The 22,083-nt window shown below is 44.6% G+C and overlaps 1 protein-coding gene across 8 annotated transcripts in view; it reads right to left on the bottom strand.

Annotated features, from left to right (window-relative positions):
• Positions 1–22,083, bottom strand: part of IL15 (interleukin 15) — a 322,051-nt gene that overhangs the window by 115,286 nt on the left and 184,682 nt on the right. For all 8 annotated transcript variants that reach the window (XM_030191693.1, XM_030191697.1, XM_030191691.1 and 5 more), the window contains 3 exons: positions 20,372–20,481; positions 5,179–5,272; positions 4,931–4,999 (listed from right to left, as the gene is read on the bottom strand). In XM_030191693.1, the coding sequence (XP_030047553.1) occupies positions 4,931–4,999; positions 5,179–5,272; positions 20,372–20,481 (273 nt within the window). The remainder of the gene's footprint in view (positions 1–4,930; positions 5,000–5,178; positions 5,273–20,371; positions 20,482–22,083) is intronic.

The following is a 22,083-nucleotide window of genomic DNA, read 5'->3' on the forward strand; positions in this document are numbered from 1 at the left end:
TACCATACAGAAATATGGTGAATATGGGGCTTACCCAGTTCAATGACTGCCCCGAAAAGTATTGAAGAAAGAAATCTAACTTTAAGGAGGCCATGACAATCATGAAACCTATTCCAAACCAAGAAATGAATATGATAATAAAGTGACTAGGTACAGAGTCAGCTGAGCGAGTGCAGGGAATACCAGATGCATATTTTCATGACCCCTCCAGAGGATTGAAGGAAATGTGGGAAAGACTTGACCAGTGCTATGGCAGCCCAGAAGCTATCCAAAAGGCACTGATGAAGAAAATAAGGGGGTTCTCAAAGGTCACAAAGATAATTACAAGTTGGGAGGGGGTTGAGAGACCTCCTCCAGGTACTAGAAGCACTCAAGGCTGATCTGAACCTTCCTGGCCTGTACTACTTGGATACACCTTGGGGTATAATTGAGATATCAAAGCTGCTGCAGACATAAGAGAAAAATGGTCATCAGTAGGAACTAAGTATAAAACAACCACCAAGAAAGATTCCCTCCCTTCACTGTCCTTGAGAAGTTTGCGCAACACTGTTAGTAAGGCTTGATAAAAGAGACCCATACAGGCTCATTTTCAACAGAGAAGGACGTCTACATAAATCAGAAGATGGACGTCCTTCTCACAGAGACGTCCAAATCGGTATAATCAAAACCTGATTTTGGACGTCTCCAACTGCAGTCCGTCACAAGGACGTCCAAATTTCAAGGGGGCGTGGCAGAGGCATAGCGAAGACGGGACTTGAGCGTCTGACACATAATCGAAAAAAACAAGGATGTCCCTGATGACACTTGGACATTTTCACCCGGACGTGTTTTATTACAAATAAGGCACAAAAAGTTGCTCGAAATGACTAGATGACTACCGGAAGGAATCAGGGATGACCTCCCATTACTCCCCCAGTGGTCACTAACCCCCTCCCACCCTCAAAAACATCTTTAAAAACATTTTCATGCCAGGTCTATACCAGCCTCAGATGTCATACTCAGGTCCATGACAGTGCATGCAGGTCCCAGGAGCAGTTTTAGTGGGTACTGAAGTGCACTTCAGACAGGCGGACCCAGGCCCATACCCAGTGGTGTGCTGGAGCCGGCTCGCACTGGCTCGCAAGAGCTGCTTGTTAAATTTTTAAAGCTCTTGCGAGCCGGTTGTTGTGGCAGGCGAGCCGGCTCCCAGGGGCGGCACAACCCAGCGATAAGTGAGGTAAGCATGGCAGGAGGGCGCCACAAGCCATGCTTACCTCACCTCCTGCTGCTCTGGGTGGGTATGGATGGCTGGGGGGGGCAGGGGACCAAAGGGAATTGCTGGGTGGGTATGGATGGCTGGAGGGGGGCAGGGGAGCAAAGGGAATCGCTGGGTGGGTTATGGATGCTGGAGGTGGAGCAGGGGAGCAAAGGGAATCGCGGGGTGGTATGGATGCTGGAGGTGGAGCAGGGGAGCAAAGGGAATTGCTGGGTTGGGTATGGATGGCTGAGGGGGGCAGGGGAGCAAAGAGAATCGCTGGGTGGGTATAGATGGCCTGAAGGGGGGGCAGGGGAGAGGAGAGAATCGAGGGTAGGTATGGATGGCGGAGGGGGCAGGGGAGAGGAGAGTTGTGGTCATGGATGGAGGAGAGGAAGGTAAGAGAGAAGAATGCTGGGACAGGACGGAGGAGAGGGAAGAGTGAGGAAGGAGATGAGATGAGGGAAAGGAAGAGAGGAGAAAAACTGCACATTGGATTGAAGAAAATAGGCAGAAGCTTGGATCCACTGGACAGTCAAGTCTGCAGATGGGCCAGAAATGAAGAAGGAAAGGAGGAAAGGAAAGAAATAATTGAAAGGAAGCCCTGGAAACGGAGTTAAGAGGACAGATAGCAGCAGAATCGAATACTGGGTTAGCATGATCAGAAAAACAAAGTCACAAGACTAACAAAGGTAGAAAAAATCATTTTTATTTTCATTTATAGTGTTGGCATATGTCCACTTTCAGAATCAGGTACTCAACATTAAAAGTTTATATTTATTTACTTATTTAGGCTATTTTATCCCACATTCAACATGAATTAGATTGGAACCTGGGATCCTAAAATATTTTTTTCCTGGAGTAATGCATTGCCCCCCCCCCCAGCTCTCTCCCCAGCTATAGCCAGCTCTGCAATTTGAGAGGGCGCAGAGGTGGATGGAGGGGGGGGATGCAGAGGTGGACGGTGGGGCACAGAGGTGGATTGGGGAGGAGAGCCTGTTGTTAAACATTTACCAGCACACCACTGCCCATACCCCCATAGCTGTTACGTTTGTGGAGGAAACAGCGAGTCCTTCAAAACCCACTACAAACCCAGTGTACCCACATCTAGGTGCCCCCTTCACCCGTAAGGGCTATGGTAGTGGTGTACAGTTGTGGTGAGTGGGTTTGGGGGGCTTAAGCACACAAGGTAAGGAGCTAGTTTCCTGGGGAGCATTTATGAAGTCCACTGCAGTGCCCCTAGGGTGCCCGGTTGGTGTCCTGGCCATGGTGAGGGTGGGGACCAGTGCACTACAAATGCTGCTTCTCCCTTCATCCAAATGGCTTGCATTTGGACATTTTTGACATGACATGCTTTTGGTTTTTGAAAATCACGAAAGTCAGAAACCGTTCCATGTCTAGGGACATCCAAATTTAAGGATTTGGACGTCTCTGACGGTATTTTCAAAACGAAAGATGGATGTCCACTTTTTTTCGAAAATTACGGGTTTCCCCACCACGGATTTTGCCCATTTTGCAAGGACGTCCAAATCGCAACTTTGGGACTTTCTTTCAAAATGCCCCTCATAGTCTTCTATAATTTATGTGCATAGCAGGGCACCTCAATCTATGCTCTGACCAGACTCCACCATGCATATGCCACCTTCAAACTATGTGCCCATTATATTTAGGTATTATATTGTACAATCAGGGACTCAAATATACTACCGGAGCCTTCGTGTTATAAATTACAAATTTGCTCCAGACTGTTGAAATTACAAAACTCTTTATTGAACACATGCGCTTCAAAACCTGCTCATGTGCATTTTAAAATCTGTAAATACACACACAACCTCTTACTGTCTTTCATACCCATTTACTCCTGTAGCGTGTCTGCTTAGGACTCTATAAGTGTTTAAAGTTTTATACAACTTGCTACAGCAAGTTGTATAAAACTTTAAACACTATATGATGTCACTAAGCAGACACGCTACAGGAGTGAATGGGTATGAAAGACAGAAGAGGGTTGTGTGTGTATTTACAGATTTTAAAATGCACATGAGCAGGTTTTGAAGCGCATGTGTTCAATAAAGAGTTTTGTATTTCAACAGTCTGGAGCAAATTTGTAAATTATATTTAGGTGCCATTTCATAGATAGGGCATAACCAGAATATTGGCATTTATGTGTGTATATGTACACATAGGACAGTATTCTAGTCATTTCTGCATGCTATTGGAATCTTCTTTATAGATTTACCCCTAGTCTGCCAAGACTAACAACTTTATGCACTAAGATGAGCTGTTGATCAGAACAGAAGAAGAAATATTTGAAGATATTATGGGTTACATCAGGACTATGTGGATTGTCACTGCGAAGAATTTGTTTGTTTAAAGGACCCTTTAAAGATCCATGACTTGTGGTTGGTTTATGGATTTATCTAATACAGAACACGGAAGATTTATTCATCACTCTACTGAGACTACTTATTCTATCATTGGTTATATAGCCTTCCTACGATTATGGTTTGTGGACTAAAACAACAATGATATGACTGGATTAAGAACAAATAGTTGGGAGAACTGGGTTAATATCAAGATATGATATGGTGTGATCTATGAGGAGTATGATGTAAAAGGTGATTTTATGTAATTGAGTGGAAATTATCATTTTTGTAGTAAAATTAAGTTTTGTATTAATCTATTCTTATTAGTTGGTATAGTCTAGATTTGAAGAATAGTAATATTTAATTAATTAATTAATGTATTTATTTATTGCATTTGTATCCCACATTTCCCCACCTCTTTGCAGGCTCAACGAGGCTTACAATACATCATGAATAGTGGAAATATATAGGAAAATAGACAATTTGTATTGCAAAAAGATCTTGGGTAACATGATAATGAGAATGCATGATAGAAATATAACAAGCAAATATCGTAAGGTTGTTCTAGGTATATGTTTAGGAGTTCACATTTGTTGAACTTTGTGGTATGCCTTGACAAAGAGATATTGATTAAGTCCCTAATTTAGTTAGTTTATTTTTGACTAAGATGTCTTCTCCAGCCCACGTGTACTTCAGCCTCACCAATCCTAAGCCCAAACCACTGAAGACAGGCCCCGTTGCTTATGACGCCTTTAGTGACATGAAATTATTTTTACAGATGTGTTCTTTTTTTGTTTTTTTTCTCTTTAAATATGTGTGTACTTATTATTGCTAAGTTTGCAGATAGTTGGAAGCCCTGTTCTATATTACACAAAGTCCAGGCACTCCTTGTTTTAGCTCACCACCCACAACACACATTAATATTACACCTCCATTGAGCTGTCTTTTCTGCTATCTTTAACCCCTCCTTAACACTTTCTTCAACAATCGCTATACTGGTCATCCTAACAGCATCTTCACGTGCCCTTTATTATCCGATTCATAGGTTCATTTCATGCATCAAGATGCTGGATTTCGTCTCTTGGCACAATTTCACTTCCCTGGGAAAAATTCAACAGTCTGTTGCTGCTCTTCTAATTCAAAGATTTAATTTCACCACAGCAGAATCCTTTTATCTAGCACTTGCTATAAGACCTACAAACCGGCAGAAGCAACGGATACCAGGCAGTCCAAATTACATTAGGAGAAACAGCATGAAAGAAAATGTTGCCTTAACAACTGGACCACTCAATAAACTGCATTAGCCTGAATAGAGCACAGTAATTGCACTTACAGGATCAAGTCTGGCTGTATATAACTTGGCATCACCAGATGTGGCTGTATATAACTTGGCATCAATACCCTAAAAGAAAACAAAATTGAAAATTTAATAAAGAGAGATAAGCAACTATTGAATTCTGGGTCAGTCCATTAAAATCTTTTACACAGCAATTTAACTCAGAACAAGGAACTGAGCAAGAAGAGTTAAAAAGTAAACAAAGCTACAGAAAGAACTAGAGACTTAAACAAAGACCTGCTTACCTCAGCCAATTTTTTGATCATGTTTAAGTTATCCAGAACAATATCCCAGGCTATAGTGTCTGCTTCCGTCCTTGGTAAATATGCACTAATGCAGCTGAAACAGAGTACATTAAAAGTAAGGATGAAAAATGTGCATAGACATGCTAAATTCTCTACTATCTATAAAAATAATGGGGCCCATTTACTAAGCTGTGTTAGCTGATAACATGGCAATTAATGCATGCTAACAAATACGGGATAATTCTATAAAGGGCTGTCTATAACAGGGTGCTTATTTTCCTTTATAGAATAGGTTACTTCCTGTTCCGGGGCAGACGGAGCAGCAGGGAATGAGCGGACTCGGAGCCGACAGGCGCGTGGCACCCCCCCAGCAGGTAAAAATGCACCTGGGGGGGTCATGCTGCACCCGGGGTGTGTGTGTGTAATTTCACCGGGGGGGTGGGGCGCATTGGCGATCCGCCCCGGGTGTCAGCCAGCCTAGGAACGCCACTGCATAGCATCCATTGAATATATTTAATTACAATTTGTGGTCATCCTTGGTATACACATTGTTTCCTGCACTAGAGCCCTCTGAACATTCGGCATACATTAATGTGTGTGCTAGTCCAATTCTAATTGCCACTAATGTCGACATTAGGTTTTGAATACCAAATTCAAGCGAGAAACCAAACACTAGCGTAACTCTGAAGGGAAAAATCCAAGCACGCTCTTCAAAAACGCTCTTCAAAAAATCCCCCAGAGAGCAATCATAAATCAATATACAAAAAAAACAAAACTATATATTGGTAATACCAAATGTGCTCATAGTTAAAATTGGACCATCACAGACCAAACAGGTCAACTGCTTGTCCACAAATTATCATACAATCATTGCACATACGGTGTCCAATGTGACACACCCACGAGCCTTAATCCAACAATAATTGTGTCTAATGAACATATAAAACAAAAAAAAAATGATATATGAATCTTATCTATTTTGTCTTTTTCAACATTCAGCTTATTAGCCAGGGCTTCCTTTGATGGGTCCCGATATGGACCATGTTTTGCAGCAGCTGTTTCAAGGAACCCACACGATCAATAAGCTTGAACTGTTCAGTGTGAAAAAATATATTAACTTTAAGCACGATCGTTTTCAGCATAATAGCCAATAGGAGATAGAAAAACTGAGTATGCAATGTTTCATTTACAAGTTTAAGTGAAAACAGACGGTACTTTAAGTTCTGTGATACTTTCAATATCCTACTATGTATAGATATTTTTCAATCTTTGAATTGGAACACACTATTGCTTTTTTAAACACTCAAATTGAAGGGGGGCAGACTCAAGAAAAATGTCAGGAAGTATTTTTTCACGGAGAGAGTAGTGGATGCTTGGAATGCCCTCCCGCAGGAGGTGGTGGAAATGAAAACGGTAACGGAATTCAAACATGCGTGGGATAAACATAAAGGAATCCTGTTCAGAAGGAATGGATCCTAAGGAGCTTAGCCGAGATTGGGTGGCAGAGCCAGTGGCGGGAGGCGGGGATGGTGCTGGGCAGACTTATACGGTCTGTGCCAGAACCGGTGGTGGGAGGCAGGGATAGTGCTGGGCAGACTTATACGGTCTGTACCCTGAAAAGGACAGGTACAAATCAAGGTAAGGTATACACAAAAAGTAGCACATATGAGTTTATCTTGTTGGGCAGACTGGATGGACCGTGCAGGTCTTTTTCTGCCGTCATCTACTATGTTACTATATAGTTATCACCCCTCCTTCCGTTTTTTTTTACTACAGACTTTTTCTTCCGTCATTAAAGTTTTTTTGGAAGTTTTTTTACTCTATAGTTGTTTTTCGGATGGAGGAGGAGCATATGATGTTAGCCATTACAGTTGGTGTCCTATTCTAAAGGTACCCTGGGCTTTTGAGGCTATTTTTTAACAAATATTAATGTTTGAAATGAGTGCTTGATTTGCAATTGATTATCAGAGTATTGTTGGACAATTTGACAGTTTCTGATTTTTATACTCTGTACAGTTTTTGATTTTTTGAGTAAACACTAAAATGAAAATAAAATGATTTTTTTTTCTACCTTTGTTGACTGGTTACTTTCTTTTCCTACCCATGTTGGTCCCAGTCTCTGATTCTTCTCTCTATCTGTTCTCTTAACTCTGTTTCCAGGGCTTCCTTTCCATTTATTTCTTTACTTTCCTCCTTCCTTCTTCATTTCTTGCCCTACATCCATAAGTAAAAGCTGGGTCCTCCTCCATGAAATTGACTGGAGGAGGTATATCGTGGATCCAGCTTTTGCCTATTTTCTCCATCCACATGCAGTTTTTCTCCTCTCTTCCCTTTCCTTCATCGCCATCCATATGCATCTTCTTTTTTCTTTCCTGTCCTCCATCCATGTCCAGCACTTCTCCTCTCTCCTCCCCTCCATCCATGTCCAGCATTTCTCCTCTCTCTTCCCTCCCCTGTATCCATATAAAGCAATAATTCTCTCTCCCCTAACCTCCATCTAAGTCTAGCATTTCTCCTCTCTGCCTGCCAACCCCTCCATCCATCCATGTCCAGCAATTCTCCTCTATCTCCTGCTCTCCTCCATCCATTTCCAGCATTTCTCCTCTCTCCCCTCCCCTCCCCTCCCACCCATGTCCAGCAATTCTCTCTTCCCTGCCCTCCCCTCCCACCAATGTCTAGCATGTCTCCTTCCTCCCCTGCCCTCCCCTCCCATGTCCAGTAAATCACCTTTGTTCCCTTCCCTCCCCTCTCATCCATGTCCAATGATTCTCCTCTCTCCCCTGCCCTCCCCTCCCATCCATGTCCAGCGATTCTCTCTTCCATGACCTCCCCTCCATCCATGTCCAGCAATTCTCCTCTCTCCCCTGCCCTCTCCTCTCATCCATGTCCAGCAGTTCTCTCTTCCCTGTCCTCCCGTCCCATCCAAGTTCAGCGATCCTCCTCTCTCCCCTGCCCTCCCCTCCCATCCATGTCCAACAATTCTCTCTTCCCTGCCCTCCCCTCCCATCCATGTCCAGCAATTCTCCTCACTCCCCTGCCCTCCCCTCTCATCCATGTCCAGCAATTCTCTCTTCCTTGACCTCCCATCCATGTCCAGCGATTCTCCTCTCTCCCCTGCCCTCCCCTCTCATCCCAGCAATTCTTCTTCCCCCAGCCATCCTCCTTCTCCACTGCCTGCCAGCCATTGAAGCAATAAACAAAGGCTGCCAGGGTCGGGGCTTCCCTCTGCGAGTCCCGCCTACTTTGTTTCAACTTCCTGTTTCTGCATAGGCGGAACTCGCAGAAGGATCCCCGATGCTGGCAGCCTCTCTCAATCGCTGCACCATCCGTCCGCACTGCCAAGTCCCTACAAAAAGTAAGAAGGGGAGTGAGAGGAAGGGTGCAGGACTCACCGGGAAAAAAAAGCCCTGGGTGGCAGTAAGCAAAACGCTGATTGCCGCCAGCTGAATATTGAGCTATGCCTGCCATTTGTTTGCCTAGATTTAGGAGCCTAATTTACGAGCCTAGAAGTGAAAATCAGTGCTAAGCTCATAACTTCTTTTCCCTTTCCTATAAATCCACCCCAGTTGCCACTCACTTTTTGTTTCTCTTACATTTAAGAGCCCTGTTTACTAAGGTGCGCTAGCATTTTTAGCCCACGCTAAAATTAGCGTGCACTAAACGCTAGAGACACTCATATATTCCTATGAGTGTCTCTAGCATTTAGCGCGTGCTAGAAAAGCCAGTGCAGCTTAGTAAACAGGACCCTAAGAGTATAGTGAAATTTTAAGTAAAAATGTATGCACTCAGAGCTAGTAAATATTCAAAGGGGCCAATTTGGGTGCCAAACTCTCAAAGACCCCATGGAATCCTTTTTACCCTACAATACTCTAGCAGTGAAGAGCCAATCTTACATCCTTCTTTCATAGGTGTGCTAAATTAATCCATTTTTCCAGATCTTGATCATCCCCCATGTCTTCAAAAAGTGGCGGCTCTTGTTGCAATTCTTTGTGCCATTCGGAAACATTGGCCTTTGCTAAAGGCGATTCCGATGATCAAGGACAGTTCATTGAGAATCGCATACAGTAGGGGGCGGAACCTGAAAGAGCTCCTTTGCCCCTCTGTTCTCCCAACCATTCCTAACGAGAAGAGTAATGGATCCCTGAAAGACAAGGTCGACACACGAAACGTAACGAATGCTCTGTTTGTCATGTCATGCTGCAAACCTCAGTCTTTCACCATCCGACTACCAATAAGATTTATCGATTGAGAGAGTTTACCTCCTGTAAAACCAAGGGGGTGATCTATTGCCTGAAATGTGCTGTGAAAAATTATATGTGGGACAGACAGCTAGAACACTACAGGTTCGCCTGATTGAACACTGTAGCTCTATTTCGACTAAGAAGATGAATTTACCATTGGCAGTGCACTGCACCATGAACCAGCATAGCTTTGATGACCTTAGATGCTTGGTACTACAGCGAGTTTGCCCGCTGAATAGAGGAGGAGATTACAGGAGATTACTCCTAAAGAAAGAACTGAGGTGGATCTTTCACCTGGATACTTTGGCGCCAAAAGGGTTAAATTCACGAATCGAGTGGAGCCATTTCCTTTGACAGGTTGTTGTTTTTTTTTTTTGACAGGTCTCATTTTTTCATTGGTCTTTGTTAATCTGGGCATCTGATATCATGGATACAAAGGTTTAAACCAACATTTTCAGGTATTCAGTGTTGCCGGTCAGCCAGGCTAGAAAAGCCATTGTTTAAGTAAGGAAAAGTGACAGTCCTTGAAGTTTTGCTGGTGTTAGCTTTATAGTAACAAAGGAGAAAAGGGGGGTCCACTCCTTCCACAATAACGCAAGCAAACAGACACAAGGGTGGAAGAAAACCTAGTCCAAGTGACCAGCCCAAACACAGAAGTAAGAGCTCCAAACAAAGTTTATTGGGACCAGTGGCGTACCAAGGGGGGGGGGGGGGGGGGGCGATGAGGGCGGTCCGCCCCAGGTGCACGCCGCTGGGGGGTACCGCGGCACACGCATGCTGACTTCGCGCGTTCGCTGCAGCTCCCTCTGCCCTGGAACAGGTTACTTCCTGTTCCGGATCAGAGCAAGGGAACTGCAGCGAACACGCGAAGTCAGGGAACTCTGAACAGGCGCGCGCTGCGGCACCCCCCCAGCGGCGTGCACCCAGGGGGGTCCGCGCTGCATCGGGGGGGTGGGTGCTGCACCCGGGGGGGGGGTCCGTGCTGCATCGGGGGGGAGGTGCTGCACCTGGGGGGGCGGGGCGCTGCCCCGGGTGTCCGCCCCCCTAGGAACGCCACTGATTGGGACCCTAGCACGAGTGGGAGGACATGTTTTGTGGACTCAGCGACCTCCCACTCGTGCTTTGCTAGCACTCAAAGTTGTTTTGGCATTTAGCAGAGGACTCATTTATCGACCCCTGAAGAAGGCTTGCTGCCGAAACACGGACAGTGTAGGGTCCCAATAAATTTTGTTTGGATCTCTTACTTCTGTGTTTGGGCTGGTCACTTGGACTTGGTTTTCTCCCACCCTTGTGTCTGTTTTGTTAGCTTTATAGTCACATCAAGTGTCATCTCTCTTCTCTTTTTCGCTTAGCCGCTTGCCAAATGGACCGTGAAGCAGCAAAAGCTTGCAGCAGCATTAGCGAAATGCTGGCCACCGTCGGTCGGGGGAGTTGGAAGGCTTTCAAGCAGGAGTGCAAAAGATTGCACAGATGAGCGACCGCATTAGAGCTAAGTGATATTTTCATTCTTACTTATTTTTGAGCCTTATGGTGAAGACACTAGCAAAACTTAGCAGCAACCAGCACCAGGATTTTAACATTAAGGATATTGTTTTGGATTGACATGGACTAAAAGGGAGTTGTCTCATTATTTCCCATTATTCAGACATTTAAGGTATTGGGAAGGTTTTTTGCCCATGATGAGGAACGGATCCTTTTAAGACCGAGAAACAGGTCTACAGGATCAATAGTAGCTCTGTAGATCTGTTGATCAAGAGCACCTTGAGGCTTTTTCCTCCCATTTACCCTAGAATATTTGATTTTGAACTTTCCTTGTTATATGTTGTGGGAGGCTTTGTTGTTGGTATTCATTATAAGAAATTTTGCTTCCACCACCACCATTTTTTCTATTTAGAGGATTCTTTGGGTCCTCACTATCTACTACTACTACTACTTATCATTTCTATAGCGCTACAAGGCATACGCAGCGCTGTACACCATACACAAAAAGACAGTCCCTGCTTAAAAAGCTTACAATCTAGATAAGACAGGTAAACAGACAGAACAATAAGGGAAAGGAATAAAGAGGTGAGGATAAAAGGACCGCAAGTGAGTAGTGGTTAGGAGTCAAAAGCAGTGGTAAAAAGGTGGGCTTTAAGTTTGGACTTGAAAACGGCCAAAGACGGGGCTAGACGTACAGGCTCAGGTAGTCTATTCCAGGCGTGAGGTGCAGCAAGATAAAAGGAATGAAGTCTAGAATTAGCAGTAGAGGAGAAGGGGACAGACAAGAGGGATTTATCTACAGAACGGAGTACTCGAGGGGGGCGTAGGGGGAGACAAGAGTGGAGAGGTACTGGGGAGCGGCAGAGTGAATGCACTTATAGGTCAATAAGAGAAGTTTGAATTGAATGCGGAAACGGATAGGGAGCCAGTGAAGTGACTTAAGGAGGGGGCTAATGTGAGCATAGCGACTTTGGCGGAAAATGAGTCGCACAGCAGAGTTTTGGACTGATTGAAGAGGAGAGAGATGGCTAAGAGGGAGGCCGGTGAGAAGCAGGTTACAATAATCCCACGCTGTCAGACAGTCAAAGTAATGCTTTGATGTTTCTCTCATATATACTATCTGCTACCTCATTTGCTTATTTCCGATCTGAGGAAGAAGGGCAACCTTCAAAAGCTAATCAAGAAATGTATTAAGTTATGTCCAATAAAAAAGGTATCATCTTATTTTCTTTTCCATGTTTTATTTTGTTTGATTTCTATTAATAATCAAGAGGAGAGGAGAGGTGATAAAAGTGTGGATAAGGATTCTGGTAGAGTGCTCAATCAATGAAAATGTTGCCTTGATTACATAGGTTTTTTCCTTGAGTTCTTTTCATTTCAATTATTGTAGCCCAATTGATAGTTTGGTGTCAATCACGGCCCCGGAAGGAAATTTTGCATTCTTAACACTGAGTATCATGGTACTGTTCTTTGAAGCCAGTTTAGGAAACAGGTGTTTTAATGCATGTGCCTTCCACTTAGGACTATATATGGCATAAAAAAAGCACTATTCTGTAAGCTGCACTTAAAGGGGCACTTTTACTAAGGCACCTGCGTATGGCCAACACACACCAAATTGGAACTACTGCCCAGCTACCGCATGCTCTGGGCAGTAATTCAATTTTTGACGTGTGCACAAAAAAGAAGGTAGAAAATATTTTCTACTTTCTACCGCATGATGCTTACCTGGCGGTAATCGGCAGTGTATGCGTGCTGGCCGCTTACCGCCCAATTAGCATGTGAGACCTTACCGCTAAGTCAATGGGTGGCGGTAAGGTCTTAGGCCAAAAATGTACATGTTCTGATTTTAATTTTGCTGCACATCCATTCTCGGTCACAAAAGAAAAATGCCTTTTTTCCAGGCGCGCTGAAAAAATTGACCTGTGTGCGTCCAAAACACACGCCTACAGCAGCGCAGGCCACTTTTAGGTGCGCCTTAGTAAAAGGGCCCCAATGTTAGTCATGCTTTATAGAACAGCACTTACGCCTGGGAATTGCGCCTAACTTTAGGTGTGGTCATTTGCACCAACCGAAACGTGATGCAAATTTACGCACCTAAACTAGATGCATATCCCCATTGTTCTATAGTGATGCACATAAATATTAGGAACAACCCCATTACACCCATGACTTGCTCATTTCCACACCCCCTTTTTCAGATCACACATAAAGTTTAGGTGTAGATCCCGCACCTAAATTTACATGTATACATCCCAATTCAATTTAATTTGTGCCAATAATTGCCTGTTAAAAAGTCAATTATTGGAACTAATTAACTCATTATTCAACTACATTGTGCACACAAATTGGGCGTTGCCCAAATTTGCGCATGCAATTTTCAGAACTTTTATAGAATTAGTGGTTGGTGGGTAAGTTGTGTGGTTTTCGTCTCCTCCTTTCCTGTTACTATATGGCTTGGTTTTTGTGTGCTACTGAAAAAAAACATTCTTAAACAACACAGCTCAGACTTTGAACAGTGTATGGTTTAAGAGACTTGTACTTTAAACCCTTGATTAGTTCTAAACATCAATGGTCTGACATTAGCCTTTGTATCGAAGCTGGTATTTCCAGACTCTGACAAATTATAGATCATTTCTTTCTTTTTCCCTTTCTATTGTTTAGAAATAAATGCTTATGACCTGCTTTTGGCCTTTTGTTTTGAAGCTGGTACTATTAGGCTCTGACCAGGGCTGCCAAAAGATTGGGCCAGGCCCGGGACAAGGCCGCCCCCGGGGCCCCCCCCCCACCCGAGGTCGCCGCCCCCCCCCTCCACCCGCCACCGGGCCCTCTCTCCACCCCCGGGCCCTCTGTACTGACCTTAAGCGCCTCACCTTCAAAAGCACAGCAACAAGCAGCGGCAGACCACTCCTTCCTTCCGTGTCCCGCCCTCGCGGAAGTTACGTCAGGCGAGGGCGGGACACGGAAGGAAGGAGTGTCTGCCGCTGCTTGCTGCGCTTTTGAAGGTGAGGCGAGTAAGTTCAATGCCAGGGAGCGACAGAGGGCGGGCGGGCCGGACTGCGGCGGTGGTGCTGGGCTCCCCCTGGAGGCCCGGGGAATTTTGTCCCCCCTGTCCCCCCCTCTCGGCGGCCCTGGCTCTGACAAGGCATAGAGGCCATCGTGTTCTTTTATTTTTATCAGTTTCTTCATATATATATGTAGCTGGTACCATATAGATTTTGCAGTATGGGAAGATGATTGCTTTGGTTTGATAATTCTCTCCTTGAGCCTTTGTAATATGGAGGTTATGTATGTGTTTTTAATTTTTTGTCTTGTTCGTTGTAAATTAAAAAAAAAAATTTATTTATGAAATTTTAAAAAACAATTCAAGAGTAACTGAAACAGAAAACAGGACTAGGTACACCAATAATCACAAAAAGGAGAAAAAGAAAAACAATAAGACATTCAAACATCACCTAGTCCAATATACAGTCCTCAAATATGGGGGTGGATGTAATTGAAAATCTGGAGCTTTGAAAATTAACAAGGAAAACAATTCAAGGAAAAGAGAATAACAAATTCAGGGGCTCTTTTACTAAGTCTCGTTAAGCCCAACGTGGGCTTACCGCTCGCCATTCCGGAACTACTGTCAGGCTACGATGATTTTGAGGAACAATCAACAGTGATGGCAGAGAGATTCTAAAGGAGGAGACCCCCTGATAACTGTGTTCAGAAGTGAACTGTTTACGGAACACAGAGAGAAGAAAGACCCAGACTTGATGTGCACGCTGCATTACTCTCATATAACATCACAAATACAAAGGATTATTAGAAAACAAACCACCCAGAACACCGCAGCCAGACTCATATTTGGAAAGACAAAATATGAAAGTGCTAAACCCCTAAGGGAAAAGTTACACTGGCTTCCACTTAAAGAATGTATCGCATTCGAGATATGTTCTATAGTTCATAAAATCATTCACGGAGATGCCCCAGCCGACATGTCAGACCTGGTAGACTTGCCACCCAGGAACGCTAAAAGATCATCCCGCACATTCCTTAATCTTCACTTCCCCAGCTGTAAAGGTCTAAAATACAAACTAACGCATGCGTCAAACTTTTCTTACCTGAGTACACAGTTATGGAACGCATTGCCGCGCAACTTGAAAACTATTTACAAACTAACTAACTTTCGCAAATCTCTGAAGACCCACCTCTTCAACAAGGCTTACCACAAAGATCAGCAATTGTAAATGTAACACATCTCCACCTTACCTATAATCAGAACTGTCTTTTTCCGATATCTGCTTGTTTACATTTCTATTATGTTAATCATGGTCTTTATGTAATTGTCATCTACCTATCTATTATATACCAATTATGATACATTGTAAGCCATATTGAGCCTGCAAAAAGGTGGGAAAATGTGGGATACAAATGCAATAAATAAATATCCTAGAGGGTCATGAGTGCTTTCGAAACCAGAATCTGGTCATGGTTTTTTCAAGAAGCAGGAATTTGAAAGAGAGACTGGTGCCATCAGCACTCCTAGAACCCATTCTGGAACCATTGGATGACCTGTTTCTGGGACATTGTCCCTATGGAAAGTGCAGTGCCATCAGCACTAACGATTTTGTGCATCCGCAGTCAAGCAAGACCTTATCCTAGAGACATACTTCAGACTGTAACACTGCATATGTGATTTACATCATGTCCTTGTGAATATCACTAACTGCAACAGCTCAGGCGTCATCTACATTGCAATGTGCCCGTGTGGGTTGCTTTGTATAGGCAAAACTATCCAGCTTATTTTCGAAGGAGACCGCCGGCGATCTTCCGGCACAAATCGGGAGATGGCCGGCGATCTCCTGAACCCGGCCAAATCGGTATAATCGAAAGCTTTCCGTCGTGGAGCCGGCCAAACTTCAAGGGGGCGTGTCGGTAGGGTAGCGAAGGCGGGAAGGGGGCTTGGTACGAGATGGCCGGCTTTGCCCGATAATGGAAAAAAGAAAGCCGGCCTTGACGAGCATTTTGCCGGCTTCACTTGGTCCCTTTTTTTTCAGGACCAAGCTTCAAAAAGGTGCCCCAACTGACCAAATGACCACCATAGGGAATGGGGGATGACCTCCCCTTACTCCTCCCACCCAAAAAATAAAAATTTTGCCAGCCTCTATGCCAGCCTCAAATGTCATACCCAGCTTCCTGACAGCAGTATGCAGGTCCCTGGAGCAGTATTTAGTGGGTGCAGTGCACTTCAGGCAGGTGGACCCAGGCCCATTCCCCCCCACCCCTACCTGTTATACTTGTGGTGGTAAGTGTTGAGCCCTCCAAACCCCCCAAAACCCACTGTACCCACATGTAGGTGCCCCCCTTCACCCCTAAGGGCTATGGTAGTGGTGTACAGTTGTGGGGAGTGGGTATTGGGGGGATTTGGGGGGGCTCAGCACTCAAGGTAAGGGAGGAATGCACCTGGGAGCAATTATTGAAATCCACTGCAGTGCCCCCTAGGGTGCCCGGTTGGTGTCCTGGCATGTGAGGGGGGACCAGTGCACTACAAATGCTGGCTCCTCCCATGACCAAATGCCTTGGATTTGGCCGGGTTTGAGGTCGCCGGCATTAGTTTCCATTATCTGCGAAAATTGATGCCGGCCATCTCTGACATTTGGCCGGCCCCAACCGTATTATCGAAATGAAAGATGGTCGGCCACCTTTTTCAATAATACGGTTCGGGACTGCTCTTTGCGGCGCCGGCCAAATAGATGGCCGGCCATCTATTTGGCTGGCGCCGTTCGATTATGCCCCTCCATATGACCTTTAAACAAAGAGATTTTGGAGCACAAGAGTGCACTTAAAAGAAAGTATTGGAGAAACCGCTGGTCGTAATGTTTTGAAGATTTGGGGAGGGGGGTTGTTCTCAGTATGCCACGTCCCTCATGGAGGTGGTGGTGGGGGGGTGATTTAGACAAGCTTTTATTACAGACAGAACAAAAGTTTATTTATAAGTTTAACACAGTTACACCCCATGGTATGAATCACAAGAACTTGATTTCTCTGTGTTCCTGTCATGGTTGTGTTCTCTCTCTGTAACTATTTTTATGACCATTTCTGGACTCTGTATTTTTACACTATTATAAGTATTTGAGGAGACATTTTAAGTTGTATCCCTTATGGTGCTTACATTTTTACACTGTTTTTTTTTTAAAGTCAAGATTGTTTTGTTTGTACACTGGTAGACCTTTTTATTAAAGTTTTTATGGGATGGCTTACTTGCATTTTTATCGTTATTTTTTTGCATTATATTTTCACTTGTATGGGTTGGTAGAATCCACAATTGGTTATTTGCTTCTTCTTTTATCAGGTCTAGTACCTTTTTAGATGTTTTTAAGATGTTCCTCATTTATTCCATGATTGGAACGCATTAATAACGGCAGTGAAGTACACTGAGGTCACTGGAACACACAGCATTGTCTTCAATGCATTCCACCTCAGTGTTTCATCTTTTTTAACAATTCTGAAGACTTTATAGATGGGTTTTTTTCACAGCAATTTTGGTTGCCATGGATGCTTATTTTACATTTTGGGGTTTGTTTTAGTACATAAGTACATAAGTAATGCCACACTGGGAAAAGACCAAGGGTCCATCGAGCCCAGCATCCTGTCCACGACAGCGGCCAATCCAGGCCAAGGGCACCTGGCAAGCTTCCCAAACGTACAAACATTCTATACATGTTATTCCTGGAATTGTGGATTTTTCCCAAGTCCATTTAGTAGTGGTTTATGGACTTGTCCTTTAGGAAACCATCTAACCCCTTTTTAAACTCTGCCAAGCTAACCGCCTTCACCACGTTCTCCGGCAACGAATTCCAGAGTTTAATTACGCGTTGGGTGAAGAAAACTTTTCTCCGATTTGTTTTAAATTTACAAAACTGTAGTTTCATCGCATGCCCCCTAGTCCTAGTATTTTTGGAAAGCGTGAACAGACGCTTCACATCCACCTGTTCCACTCCACTCATTATTTTATATACCTCTATCATGTCTCCCCTCAGCCGTCACTTCTCCAAGCTGAAAAGCCCTAGCCTCCTTAGTCTTTCTTCATAGCGATGTAAATCAGTTGTTAGCACTGCTTTTTTATCATATCATGAATTATTTTAAAGCTGATAATACTGTTTTTATCATCTTTTTATATATTTACCGCTGTTCTTGAGTTCAGAATCACTTCTTTTAATATGCAAGATGTGTTTTATGTTATTTCATTATGTATGTATGACATCATTGTGCATATAAATTAGAATGTCAAATGAGGTTTGTTTCACTAGTGACCTAACATTTCCAGAACAGAAGCATATGGATTAGCCTTTCTTTGTGGCTGATATCTTATTTTTGAAATTTTTAGCCCATATTTGTTCTTAAATTATGGTGGATATTTTTATCTCTATAAATCCAGTGTTTACTGCATTTTATCAGTTGGACCAGCCAAGGTGACGTTTGGAATTTTCCACCAGCTGGGTAAGCCTCTCAGCCTTTTTAAATTGTTTCTACAATGGTTTTTACAATTAACATTTTAAAGTTGGGATTATCTGTGATGGTTTCAATTTTTGTAATGAAGACAGAGAGGGGCATAATCGAATGGGAATGACCATCTCTAAGGACGTCCCGGTGAATGGGTAGGGCATCCTGTATTATCGAAACAAGATTGGCGTCCATCTTTTGTTTCGATAATACGGTCAGGGACGCCCAAATCTCAACATTTTGGTCGACCTTAGAGATGGGCGTCCTCGGTTTTCGCCGATAATGGAAACCGAGGACGCTCATCTCAAAAACGACCAAATCCAAGGCATTTGGTCGTGGGAGGAGCCAGCATTCATAGTGCACTGGTCCCCCTCACATGCCAGGACCGGGCACCCTAGGGGCACTGCAGTGGACTTCACACATTGCTCCCAGGTGCCTAGCTCCCTTACCTTCGGTGCTGAGCCCCCCCAAAACCCACTCCCAACAACTGTACACCACTACCATAGACCTTAGGGATGAAGGGGGGCACCTACATGTGGGTACAGTAGGTTTCGGGTGGATTTTGGAGGGCTCACATTTACCACCACAAGTGTAACCGGTAGGGGGGATGGACCTGGGTCCGCCTGCCTGAACTGCACTGCACCCACTAAAACTGCCCAGGGACCTGCATACTGCTGTGATGGACATGAGAATGACATTTGAGGCTGGCATATAGGCTGGCAAAAAATGTTTTTTAATTTTTTGGGGGGGAGGGGTGGGAGGGGGTTGGTGACCACTGGGGGAGTAAGGGGAGGTCATCTGGTCAGTTCGGGCACCTTTTCGAGCCTTGGTCATGAAAAAAAAGGGACCAAGTAAAGTCGGCCAAATGCTTGTCAGGGACGCCCTTCTTTTTTCCATTATCAGCCGAGGATGCCCATCTCTTAACCACGCCCCCGTCCTGCCTTCGCTATGCTGCCGACATGCCCCCGTGAACTTTGGTCGTCCCCGCGACAGAAAGTAGTTGAGGAGGCCCAAAATCGGCTTTTGATTATGCCGATTTGTGCGACCCTGAGAGAAGGACGCCCATCTCCAGATTTGTGTCGAAAGATGGGCACCCTTCTCTTTCGATTATGCCCCTGAGAGTTTTTAAAGCATGTACCATGTATAAGATGGATTTATGAGATTTATTCCATGGAGTTCCTTCTTATGTTAGTTAAAATAATGTTGGTATTTTTTTTTAATCTGTACTTCCAGTTGCCATTGCCCTGATGCAGCCAGTATCTCTGGCAAAATGTGGCCATGTCGAGCACCGAATGTTGAAATCCTGGGAGCTTTTAATTTCATAATAAAGACCGTGGGGTCCTTTTACTAAGCCACGTAGGTGCCTACGCGTGCCCAACGCATGCCAATTCAGAGTTACCACCCGGCTACTGCGTGGCCCATGCGGTAATTTCATTTTTTTTACGCGCATCCGCTACACGCACCGGAAAATAATTTTTATATTCTGGCGCGCGGCAAAAATTGGGCGAAAACTCCGACTTGACGAATGTAGGTGATTACCGCACGGTTAACATGAGAGACCTTACCGCCAAGTCAATGGCTGGCGGTAAGGTCTCAGACCCAAAATGGGAGCGCAGCAATTTTTATTTTGCCGCACATCCATTTTTGTCAAAAGTTTTTAAAAAGGCATTTCTTTTTTGCAGGTGTGCTGAAAAATGGATCTGCGCACACCCAAAACCTGCGCCTACACTACCGCAGGCCATTTTTCAGTGCACCTTAGAAAAAAGACCCGTGTGTTCTTCATAAGATCTGCCTCCAGATTGTATCCCCCTCGTGGCTATGCCACTGCTTTAAAACTCTCTGGTATAAGTGAAGACGTCTTTCAAAGTGCTATAAACAATTAAGGACTGCGCTTGGTACTGCACAGGTGTTATCCCTTTCCATACTGCAGTTGTGAATGGCCTCATTGACTCTAATGCAAAGAATATTTAAAAAGACATAGTTACCACATAATGAAGAAATAAATTCCAGTCTCACTGTTTAAAAGGCTGAGAGCAAAGTAATTCAGAACAAGAAACAGAGAAGCCTGGACACGTATCCTGTTCAGATGGTTTTTCTGCAAGATAAAACCCAACAAAACAGTTACTTAAGTGACACAGTTTGTCAGTTGTTCACCCTAGGTAGCATTACTTTATAATATCAAAATGAAAATATACGGTCTCATTTCAGAGTTGTTCTGCTCCCAAATTGCCTCTTTGAATAGAAACTAGGGCTGAGAGCCTACACTTATGCTCAAAATTTCACTAAACGTATAAATTTAGGAGCATAAAAAGTGGGTGGCAATAGGGGGGGGGGTGGACTTAGGGTGAGGAAAAGAAGTTAGGAGCTTATCACCGATTTTCAGCACCAGGGATGGGACGAAGATTCTTCAGTTCCCTTTGTATGCTACATTTTTTCTTCAGGTGGGTGAATGATGGGGGGAAGGTCCAGGGTATCCTCTGTCCCCCCAATTGTATTCTTAATAGGATAGGCTGGAATGAGGGATTCTGGGAAGACAGCACCTAAGTTCTTCCCCCTGACTTTCCTCTGCTCCTGCCCACTTTTTAAGCAACTAAATCTAGTCACCCAAGAGAAACAAGGGGGTAATATTTAGCTTACGGCAGTCAGCAGTTTTTAAAGCAATAACCAGCACCTTCAGAACTTAGCCTGGATATTCAATGCCAAACTATTTCAGAGCTCCAGCACTGAATATCCAGATACAGCAGCCAGCCAGAGAGACCATATTGAGTGGAAGAGTAACCTAATGGTTAGTGCAGTGGGCTTTAACCCTGGCAACCTGGGTTCAACTTCCACTGTAGCTCCTTGTGACCTTGGGCAACTCACTTAACCCCTCCATTGCCGCAAGTACAAAAAATCTTCAATTGCATATATAATGCATACGGCACTGCATACATCTAGTAGCACTAGTGGTGTTTCTAGGTTGGATGGAACCAGTGGTGTGCTGGAGCCGGTTGTTACTTTTTGAAACATTTTGCGAGCCGGTTGTTCAGCTCAGCTGTCAGCAGGGACGGGACAAAGTTTTTGGGTTTTTTTTCCTGGCTGCAGGTACGCATCGCATGCCCGCACACACCAGCTGTCACCTGACCTGATATTGGCAGCCCTGCCTCCTTGTGCTGGCTCCAGTGGCGTACCGAGGGCGGGGTGGGGGGGGTGGACCGCCCGGGTGGAAACCAATAACTTGCAGTCCTCTTGCTCTCTCTCCGCCTGGCCAATGCGCCCTTCTTACTAGCGGCTCCTCCCAGCGGCTCCTCTCGCTCCCTCCGGTCGAGTCCCGCCCATCTTCTACGTCATGACGCCTTCCTCCCCCCTGCGGCACCCTGCGCGCCAGTGAGTGCGCCCTTCCTGCTTGTCTAACGGCTCCTGCAGCAGATATTTGGCTCCTCTCTGGCTCTGTCCGTCCCAGCACGAGCTAGTAGCGCCTTGCTGCCTTCCCTTCTGCTTCCTGCACTGCTAGTGCATGCACACCCTGAGCTCTGCCGGCCACCAGCTATCGTCATCCAGTCCTCCTCGTTGGAAGAATCTCTTGGAGCACTTCACTTAAGTTCCATCCAGCCAGGTAATTAGGCCCCGCGGCACAATCTCATATTTATTTATTTAAATTGACAAAAAAAACACCATAAAATGTGAAAAGGAAGGACGGGGGGGGGGGGGGGCAAGA

The sequence above is a fragment of the Microcaecilia unicolor genome, chromosome 2, assembly GCF_901765095.1.
Source record: "Microcaecilia unicolor chromosome 2, aMicUni1.1, whole genome shotgun sequence".
In the NCBI taxonomy this organism is placed as follows: domain Eukaryota; kingdom Metazoa; phylum Chordata; class Amphibia; order Gymnophiona; family Siphonopidae; genus Microcaecilia; species Microcaecilia unicolor.